This window comes from Periplaneta americana, chromosome 3 (genome assembly GCF_040183065.1).
Source record: "Periplaneta americana isolate PAMFEO1 chromosome 3, P.americana_PAMFEO1_priV1, whole genome shotgun sequence".
In the NCBI taxonomy this organism is placed as follows: Eukaryota; Metazoa; Arthropoda; class Insecta; order Blattodea; family Blattidae; genus Periplaneta; species Periplaneta americana.
The window spans coordinates 67,441,044-67,451,651 of NC_091119.1; the positions used below are offsets into that span (position 1 = coordinate 67,441,044).

At 33.9% G+C, this 10,608-nt stretch overlaps 1 protein-coding gene across 1 annotated transcript; it reads left to right on the forward strand.

Annotated features, from left to right (window-relative positions):
* The first annotated feature begins 237 nt into the window (after positions 1-237).
* LOC138697111 (zinc finger protein 510-like) lies at positions 238-10,294 on the forward strand. Its single transcript, XM_069822698.1, has 2 exons — positions 238-1,650; positions 9,924-10,294. Exons 1-2 carry the CDS (start codon positions 389-391, stop codon positions 10,132-10,134), a joined length of 1,473 nt encoding a protein of 490 aa, XP_069678799.1. The 5' UTR covers positions 238-388; the 3' UTR covers positions 10,135-10,294.
* The last annotated feature ends 314 nt before the right edge of the window (positions 10,295-10,608 follow it).

Consider the following 10,608-nt stretch of genomic DNA (forward strand, 5'->3'; position numbering starts at 1 on the left):
ATTATGGGCTTTCATCTACATTAAGTTTTCAATAAATAACTTCATTATTCATACCAACCTCTTCATGGTATATGTTTTTAACTGACGCTATTATATAAAAATAATTTAAGTACCTATTCATTTCAAGTATAAAACTATTGAAAGATTTCGTAATTCAGTTGTGAACAATAGTTTCAAATAAATGTATCAATGCATTAAGGTTAACTGCAGGCTATTTTTAATTTCAGTGAAAAACATACTAATTCAACTACAAAATGGATATGGATACAATAATCACGTAATAAAGAAAGTAAAATGTCGCCATTACGGCAGTAGGAAATTTAACGATGATTCAAATACATCAAATTTATCAATCGTAACAAGATTTCATTTAAATCATCATATCCTGATGGCGAACACATCAGAACAAAAATATCCAGAGGACAAGGATTCAGCTCCTATGAGTTTTGACTCAGAAGACAGTGACAAGGGTGAAGAAAGTACAATGAATTTAAAAACCAGTGATTGCCAAATAGAGAAGAGTATGGGAAATGATCATGCAAGTGCAGAAACACAAAATGTGAATGTTTCAGAAGATCTCAAACGTTCTTCTCGCACTAAGTACAATTTGAGAACTGCAATAAAACAGCCTTACAAGCATGACTTATATTTTGAAACCCTATATGGAAAAGGCAAATACTGCATAGATATTAAGGAAAAAATGGAAAATACTAAAAATTACGATAATGACAAAAATGAAGAACGAGAAAACATAAACACAGCTTCTGGGCTACAAAATCTTTTAAAGCCACAAGTTGTAAAGAATACGACAGAAAAAACAAATAATCACATATGCAACATGATTCAACAGGAGGAAAACCATTCTAGTTTATTGAATTTCTGTTTATCTCCAAGTGAAAAAACTGATTTTAAGTCAAAGATTAGTGATGAATGTCGCACAGTTTTTACAACAGGAAAAAAGAGCAGTCAAAACAATGAGCAAACTAACAAGATTCACAATTTGAGAAACAATTCTTCAAATATTAATATCAAGAAAGACAAGACGGAGATGAAAATAAATTCAGAAAACATAAAAATAGAAAGTCAATCACAAAATATGAATGAAAGTTGTGTTGTTATCAATATTCCAAGAGTACTTGCTAATGAGAACGCATTCACATCAACACTTAATACAGCTCTGGAGGAACTCAAAGCAACAACTACGAGTTTACAACAGACCAAGGCAAATACTACATATATATTAAATTTGCAACAGCAGGCTGCACTAGTGGGAGTAAATCATATTCAGAAACCTTACGAGACTCAAGCAGAAGATAAAGGTCAGACATTTTCAAATGTAGGAAGCATCTTACAAAACTTGCTCTCCAAATCCGAAGATGTGTCTTCATTAAATAAGGGACGTGCGCAAGTCCCTATAGCACCAAAGAATGAGGACTTCTCAAAATCTGAACGAGAAAGTCTGTCAACAATCTCCAATGCTCCAGACCTCGCGAATTGCTCAACTATTGGAATGAGGCGCTCTGCACTGCACGCCTGTCCCTTCTGTGAGAAGAAATTTGATCGTCCCTGGGTTCTCAAAGGTCATCTGCGACTACATACAGGAGAGAGACCATTTGAGTGTCCAGTCTGCCACAAGTCGTTTGCAGATAGGTATGTATTTTCTGCTCCATTTTTCTAACTTAGACCTAGTTTCATTAGTAGAGTTAGCAGTAAAGTAACTTGGGCAAGTATTAAGGCTGTGTCTCAAAGCTACATTTTCAGCTGAAGTGAACTAGATTGTTGACTAAATAGCCGGATGTGACGTCAAAAGTTATGATCCAAAGCTACATAGTGCATAGCAATGAAGTCTGTAGTAGCTAGTAAATGAAAATGCTTGCTTGATTGTTGGCTTGTTCACTAAAAAAACATGGATACCTCATCAGCAAATGAGGTTATGAAATCTGAAAATGCTTTGGAAGTGAAATAATGTAAATATAATGTAGAATAACATGTTAACTTTGAACACTGACATTGTTAGTACCTTCTGTACAATGTTTTAAACATTACTGTAATATATTAAGCCCTTATCTTTTCCACATAACTCGTAATGAAACTGCATTAATACACTGCCTTCTTAATTTAGTGCTGCACCATGAAGTCATGGTTTTTAGAAAAACAATCTATGAAGAAGGCCATGTTTCAAGCATACATGTCCAAAGCTACTTGTAGTTTACAAGTCACCTAGTTGCTAGTCACTAACGTGTAGTATGGACTTGAGCTTTGTGACATGGCCTAATTATCCTTTTAACTCTACCAATGTAAACGTTATTGGTAGAGTAGGGTATTGATCAAGGTAGAGTAGAGTAAGATTTCACAGTGGGATAGTAACTCTACCACTCACCTTCCCCCACCACTGATTTTTTCAAGGTACCACGAGTGACATCAGGGTAAACTTTTCATGTCAAAACATTACAATTTTTTTCACTTGTAGGTCAAATATAGACATCTCACGTCAAAAAAGAGCTTGGTATGTAGCATCATTCGATGCATCACCCACAAGATCTCAGACATCACATTCTACAGTCCAGACATGTTCAACGCAGGCATTTCTAGTCTTTAAACGAGGTGTAACAGTGAAGTTAGAATCTCAGAATTGCATACACGTTTAAAAGATTTTCTACGTCACTGTTGCATCTCATTTAAAGGCTAGAAATGCCCGCGCTGAGGGGCGTACACAAGGGGGAGTTACCGGGTTTTGACTTGTCCTTGGACTTTTTAAAAAATAATATTTAGATTTGAATATTTTTTTTTATTATTCATTGTTCGATATACTCTTTTAACTCCTATAATCACTGAATAATTTTATGATAACTTTAATATGTTAACTTTTGCAATTTACCTGGCTGACTGTTTCGAAGTGGCCTAGGTTTGGACAATGAAGGATACCACTTCGAAACTAGTCAGCCTGGTAAATTGCAAAAGTTAACATAGTGAAGATATCATAAAGTTTTTCAGTGATTTTTTTTATCCATAATCGTTTTCCTTTCTCTAATTTCTGTTTGAGTAACAAAATCTACATCGACATTAGGCATAGTCCTCCTATCCCTCCTTCAATATAATCCCTGTGCTCGGTGCTGCAGAATGTTCCAATTATAACAATGCTGTCTTTAACATAGAGAGACCTACCACCTAGTATCGACCTTATAATAAAATGAAGCCAATGCAATATGAAATTTAACTTGTTGTGAAACATATTGAAAAGGTTGTTTTGACAGTTCTGCAGTGCAGATGTTAAATATTGTGCATTGTTGATTTGAAACTCTTTTTAAGAGTGGTATCTATCTGTACATTAGGTTGAGTTCTGACTTTATTGTGAAACGTTCATTTAACGTTTTGTTAACATAAACAAAGTCAAGAGGTATTACTTCGTGCATGATTTCGACTAACTCTACTTTAGCCTGTTATGTTGCAGCTTGTTGATTTAAAAATAAATACATTTTTCGCATTTATACATTTCTGTTTATATGGGATACTACATCCAAATAAAAAAATTGACGACACATATTAAACAAAATATCTCAGCTACGGTATTTGTAGTTTTATAATTATTGCCAGTTTTATTCAACAAACACAATAACATGAGGCAAAGTCGTGATTTTTTAAGAAAGAATATAGGTATGCACATCTTTGCTACAAATTGTGGAATAACAATTCATGTAACTTACCCAAGAAAAATTAAATTTAAAGAACTCTTTCTTCCCTTCTGCCTCGAGTATTTTGTTCAGTATTGTATTTACATTATGGATGATTCTTATTTTGGATAAGCCATAGTAGATTTTGGTGCACATAATGATATACCGTATCATTTGTTACACATAACCATTGGCGGTGCGTCAATAAGAGCACAAGAGCACGTGAACACCTTGTTTCCATTAATGCACGACTAGTTTTATTATTTAATACCGTATTGACGTAGTGGGGATGTATAATATCAGGATCGATTATTTTAAACTTCCCGCATTGCATAAACTTTTTATGTAAACTTGGCAACATCCGTTCACATTCAAGCCGTGCTCTTTTCAAGAAGCTTACAGGAATTTCACGCATGCGCGGGAGAAAATTGTCTTTTGCTGGCTGCTTATGACTCGTCAAGAGCACAAAGCGTTAAGTGAACAGTGAATCTATCCTACAGATGTCAGGTGCATCGATGCTATCGTTCACGTGCTATATCTCGAGGAGGAAATTAATAGTCTGTATTCTAGCCTATAGGTGTCAGCATCTCACTGTCGGAACATTTACTTTATGCGGATATGTGTACAGTGCTGCTACGAGAGTGTAGTTAGTGAATTACTATACCTCAGTGTCAGCATAATAGCATAGTTTGGCTTTCAAACACGTGCTGGCTGAATGAGGTGGTGGTGGTATGAATTTAAGTATCTGTATGGTAGTGTATAATATTTAAGAATAATATTTACTGGCATGTATTTATAGTAATCAATTTATGCGAATGGGATTATAGTACTGGTATAGGCTATAGTGTATCAGTGTGTTGTGAACCAAAATATATTACTGAACACATGCTTTTGTAAATAACGGCACTGTGGTATGTATTAATTTTTACCGGTAACAAACGTAAACAATGAACTCTGTTCAAGTAATTTGGAACAGTAAAGAACTGGTAAACTGGCTTACCAGGAAATAAGAAGACTAGGTTTCAGTATTATCATTATTATTATTATTATTATTATTATTATTATTATCATCATCATCATCATTATTGTTATTATTATTATCATCATTATTATTGTTATTATTATTATATGTTTTTTTGAATTTATATATGGTTTTTTCGATAGTGAAACATTGGAATCATTACATATTAGGCTAAATGCACGATTTCAAATTCTCTTCGATTTTGGAACACAAAATTGTGAACACATATAATATTTTATCACGAGCCGCCCCTGCACATAACTTCCATAATAACCTGTAGAGCCTGTTTGATTCGACATATTATAAAATATGAATTTCTATCAATCATCATAATTTCATTCATAGTTTTATTACACATCAGCACAGTTTAGTTAGTGCAGACTAAAGATGTTGAACTAAATCCTATCAAAAGTATGTAAAATCATGTTGAGTAAGCCATAAAAGTAAACAAAACACTATCACTAACCAAACTTCATAACAGATGCTCAAAATTAGAACCAGTCACAGACAAACAATGTCCCAGTATATCACGAAAATAGTCTGTTGTAGGTATGAGATGGAACAGATCAGTCATGTAACTGTGAAAAAGACAATGGACTGTTTCCATGATAGACTGGGGCATTGTTTGGGGTGAATGGTTCTCATTTTGAGCATCTGTGGTAAAATTTGGTTAGTCATACTGTTTTGTTTACTTTTATGGCCTACTCAACAGGATTTTACATAGTCCTACTTATTTGTCACAAGTTTGAAGTCCATGAAACAAGTTTAATAAGTAAGTAGTTAAAAACATAAAACGGGTAAAATTTCTACACATTCATACATAAAATTTAATGGAGATTCGGAATTTACATTTTAATGTAGGGTATCATTTAAAAAAATAAAGTTTACTGTCACACTCTATATGCCTAAATAACTAACTTTTTCTAATACCGGTATCATATTGTATGGTTTATCCCCAATAGCTTTTGTATAAATCATTTTTTTTGTAAAATTAAAATTTAAGAAGTTATGAATAATATTCCATACTTTTTTTTTTAACACTGTGTATATATAATACCTTGTTGTCTGATAAACGGCAGCGTTTTTCTTTTGAAACCTTGAAACAAATTTTTTTTTTTGTTTAATGTAAATACGTAAATGTGAATGATAATACTGGTAATCAGTGGCGTAACTTTCCATAGCTGAGCCCCCCAGCACAAATGATAATCTGGGCCCCTTTCCTTACTGCCATTTTTTTCATATTTTCATAATTTTATTTTTTTACATCTAATTTGAATAAAACAATTTAGCATAGCAAAATACTCTATTTTTAAACAATATTAAGTGAACAGAACTGAAAAAAATTTAAATGATATAAGTACTATTTTACTAAGGCTATAATTACACAATAATAGGCCTACCCAAGATAAATTTAATTTATTCAACAAGCTCTTTTCTCTTCTGGCCTTTTGAGAAGCAAATGACTCAATTAGATCATGTAGATCAAGTCCTTGGGTTTTTCACATCCAATACACTGAGAGCACTAAGTCTTTCTTGAGTCATGGTACTGGAACATTGGGATTCGTTCCACAGGTAGTTTGTGTTTGACTGCTTGGTCGAAATACTGAGTCTATTTTAGTCAATTTCGAAACATATTTTTCAAGTTTTTTCCTTTTGCGTTTTTCTGCACCACTTAAATGTTCATAATTACTTTTAAAAGGTTTCATTGTCACAAAACATAATAGAAACCAGGTGGCCCAGGTTCGAATCCCAGTCGAGCAAGTTACCTGGTTGAGGTTTTTCCGAGGTTTTCCCTCAATCCATTACGAGTAAATGCTGGGTAACTATCGGTGCTGGACCCCGGACTCATTTCACTGGCATTATCACCTTCATCTCATTCAGACGCTAAATAACCTAAGATGTTGATAAAGCATCGTAAAATAACCTACTAAAAAAATCTATTAACAAGCAAAGCAGATGTGTTGTTGTACAAAACTTCTTTATTTCAATGTCCGTTTACTGTTTATATGCTGCGACTACAGCTGGCAACCTAATGACATGAAAATACACCATGAGAAACAATGTCCCCATCCATAAAAATCACTCTGTCACATTTTCAACGTTGGCAACACTACATACAGTATGGTTGTGGGCGAGTTTACTGAGGCAATCGAAGGGGGTGTATGCGAAGTACTGCCAGTTGAATCATTGTATGTGCATCCTCAGGTCCAGTGATGGCGGTCATTATCACAGATTTCCATATGCCAGAGAGTAAAAAGAGTGCCTATACATTAGGAAAAATACATAATGTGGGCCTTGAACTGTAATTCGAACTCATTTCCAAATATGCGTCAGTAACCACTGAACGTTTTCGGGCCCCCCTGACCTCAGGCCCCCCCCACAACGGGGGTGTAGGTTACGCCACTGCTGGTAATGGTATTTCAATATGAAGAGGTGGATTCCAAAACCAACTAAGTCAAAAAACTACTTTTTTCAGGAAGCAATAAAACTGAAATAATTATTTTGGAGCTGATTGTCTGAGTAATTTATGCTGTACCATATCTGTCATAACATCGATACGACATTACGAAATATTTTTGGTATTTATGTTTATATCTTACAATTTATAGGCGCATGTTTTTTCAAAATTGCACTAAGACATGACTTAGTTTGATTTGGAAAAAAAATTAGAATATTTCCCTATACTGGTTAATTCAAGTATGCTGTGTCAACTCAAGAAAATGTTGCACATATTTATTACTAAATACTGTAAAACGTTTTATGTTTTAATATGGAATATTACATTTTCCATTTACAGAAATAAAGAATTGAATTGCAAATGCTGTGTTAACTGAAAAAATATATATTACACTGTAGGTATTATGACAAATACTTTAACTTATTACATACCATTAGTTGTAATGTAGATTTTACACTTTACATTTACGAAAATTGAAAATGGTTGAGTTGAATATTGCAATGTTCTATTTTCACTGAAATTGAAATCTTTAACTTATTTATTATATTTATTACTAAACTAGTTGAACTTAATATGTTAGTTTCAATATGAAATTTTACAATTTTTTATTTTCATTTAAACAAATGGCTTTTCTTCGTCATACATACGAACAGTATTATCATTATCCCTTTCAAGTTATTTCGGTGCTTGTTCATAAAATTGTTTGGCTTTGCTATTTTCCTCGGGTATGTATTTCATCAGATTAAGAAAGTCATTCCTTTTTTCAAAGCAAATGGTATTTTTTAATGTTACATCAGGAATATTAGTAGCAAACTGCAACGTGCAACTACAATTGAAGGACTGAAATAAAACGCGCCAAACACTGCTAAGTCAGCTGTGCCGATAGCCAGTGCACATGCGCACCGACTTAGTTGGGTTTGGAATAAAACAACAGTTGACTTAGTTGGATTTGGAAAACATCGTCAATTTTGACATCTAAAATCGACATGCCTTAGTTGGATTTGACTTATATTCTATTATTAGAATTGTGTAACATGTATAGGAGAACACACTAAGCAGCATAGCTAAAAATCACCAAAAATTGACTTAGTTGGTTTTGGAATCCACCTCTTCATATGTGTTTGTATATTTTATTAATATGAAGCATTCAATCAGCTGAAATAATACAGTTATTTTCCTTTTGTCAATTATTTCTTATGAATAAACTGTACTACTTCAGACATTGAACAGACTATTAGTATTCACTCCCTTCCTATCTCCACTCCCGCCAACTCAATTATACAATGTAACAAAGATAACCTATCAGTGGCGGCTCCTGCGTATTTCTTAAGAGGAGGAAAGAAGTTAACAGCACGAAATGACATCTTCTTGATTGAAACATGCTACAAATTAGCCTACATGCATACATGTAAGACCATGTAGTGTTGGGGTTGGCCTTCCCTTTTGTATAGCAATAATCTGTTCTTGTAAACTGAGTTTCCTAAATTTTCCAAAATATATTATGTTTTCACTTCCATTCATTGTTGAATAATTGCACAAATTAACAATTACAAGGAAATGCACAACCTCGCAGTATTTTTCGAGCACACTACAGCATCACACGTATTGGAAGAGATTATAGCTTCTAACACGTAATCGGAACCATTTTACGGAAATGGGAATGGGAATTAATCTGAGGAAAGCGAGAACAAAATATATTTGCACAAAACTGACAACTTGGCTGTTGTCCTGTCTAGTAGACAATGAATGGAAGTGAATTTCAGGGGCCAAAAGATCTGCGATACCAACGTAGAACTAACTACTTCCTCTTAGTTTTATATAACCTCAGCTTTAACTTTCAAATATCCTTGAAAGTTTCAAACCATGAATAGTAGCCTATATAAAATGCAATGAATAATACTTTTGATTTATAATTTCAAAAAAAAAAAAAAAAAGTTTATATGGTGTCTTTCATAGCTTTGCGTTAAAACTATTTTTATTGTGCCTCCTCCTAGATATGTTATAGTCCGGTTGAATGTAACATCGTTAGATAGCAGCGGTAGCAAGCTTGCTGCATGACCAGTCGGCTTCTATTTCCCGCCCATGCGCTGATTGAGAGGAGGATCTCCTCCCTATCCGTTCATTTACTTGCTTCAAAACTCTGCTTCTTTCTCTGGCGCTAGTGCCTGTTGTCTATGTGTGTGAACTGCAGTAAAGGAGGAATGGATTGGCTTTCCTCCACACAAACAATCTCTCATCCTTCTCACAGTTTTCTAGCAGCACATGAGCGCGCGTCGTTTAAAACTCGTTCAACCGAGGTTTTCTTATAGCTGAGAACTTAAAAATTATCGAATCTTCCTCGAATTTCAAGGCACATATTTTATTTGGTATTTACTTTCAAAAGAAGAAAAATGTGAAGAGGACGTTCCTCCCTTCCCTCCCCCGAGGAACCGCCACTGTAACCTATAGTAATATTTCTTTGGTCGGCGGGAAAAGGTACATAAGTAAAAAAAAGTCGATTTTTCTGTTGTACTGAATCACATACCGTAAGTCAATTTTTGAAATAATAAAATTTGTTGTATATTAAATTGAAAAGGGTCTTACTTTAACCAACATAACGTGAATTTCATTATTATACTTATATTCAGTTAAGAGTAAATTAAAAAAAGTCTCCTGAAAAATGATTTTTTTTACTTATGTGCCTTTTCCCGCCGAGCAAAGATTTTTTCGTAAGGCTACTGATTACAGACATCTTCTGTAAAATGGAAATTTACTGTGCATCAATCTTTCACAGATCCAACTTGCGCGCACATCAGCGAACACGTAATCACCACCAATGGCAGTGGTACTGTCCCATGTGCAGCAAAGCATTCTCTCAGCGACGATACATGGAACGTCATCGGGCAGAGGCATGTAGAAAGTATAGACTCAACCAGCGTCGGATAGCTGGCTTAACCCAGTCACTAGTTGATCTGTATCGAGGAAGTGCCATCACAGAGCTCTAATGAAATCATGATCGGAACTGCAAAACATGCTGTAATCCCAGGACACAAGCGAATTATGGTCACATAAAACAACTTTAAAAGATATATGAAAACTGAATATATTTTTCTCATACAGATATGAATGTACAAATTATTGTTATATTCATTTTTAGATGAAATAGATTACACAAAACTATCTTTTTTTTACAGTTTCAACATGAAAATTGTTATCAATAATTATAAATTTGTTATTTGTAATAAATCAAATTATTTTGTTATGTGTTTTAATTATTACAATTATATTTGAACTGTTCAAGTTTTGAGTGACTTTTAGTTCTTGTAAGTCATTTTTTAAGTTAACCTTTAACCCGAAATACCAGTCTACCAGGCTGGTATGATATTTTGTTTCTTGAATATTTGCAACACTGCTTAATATTATGTTTTATCCTTTGAGCTATGTTTTCTTTAGTCCTTCTTTAGGTGTGCTGTAATGTG

What these genes read in the sequence shown, in the direction of transcription:
- LOC138697111 (XM_069822698.1), top strand. Translation starts at nt 389, where the DNA reads ATGGCGAACACATCAGAACAAAAATATCCAGAGGACAAGGATTCAGCT. An exon ending in CACAAGTCGTTTGCAGATAG is followed by an intron (nt 1,651 to 9,923) that starts GTATGTATTTTC and finishes AATCTTTCACAG; the next exon opens with ATCCAACTTGCGCGCACATC.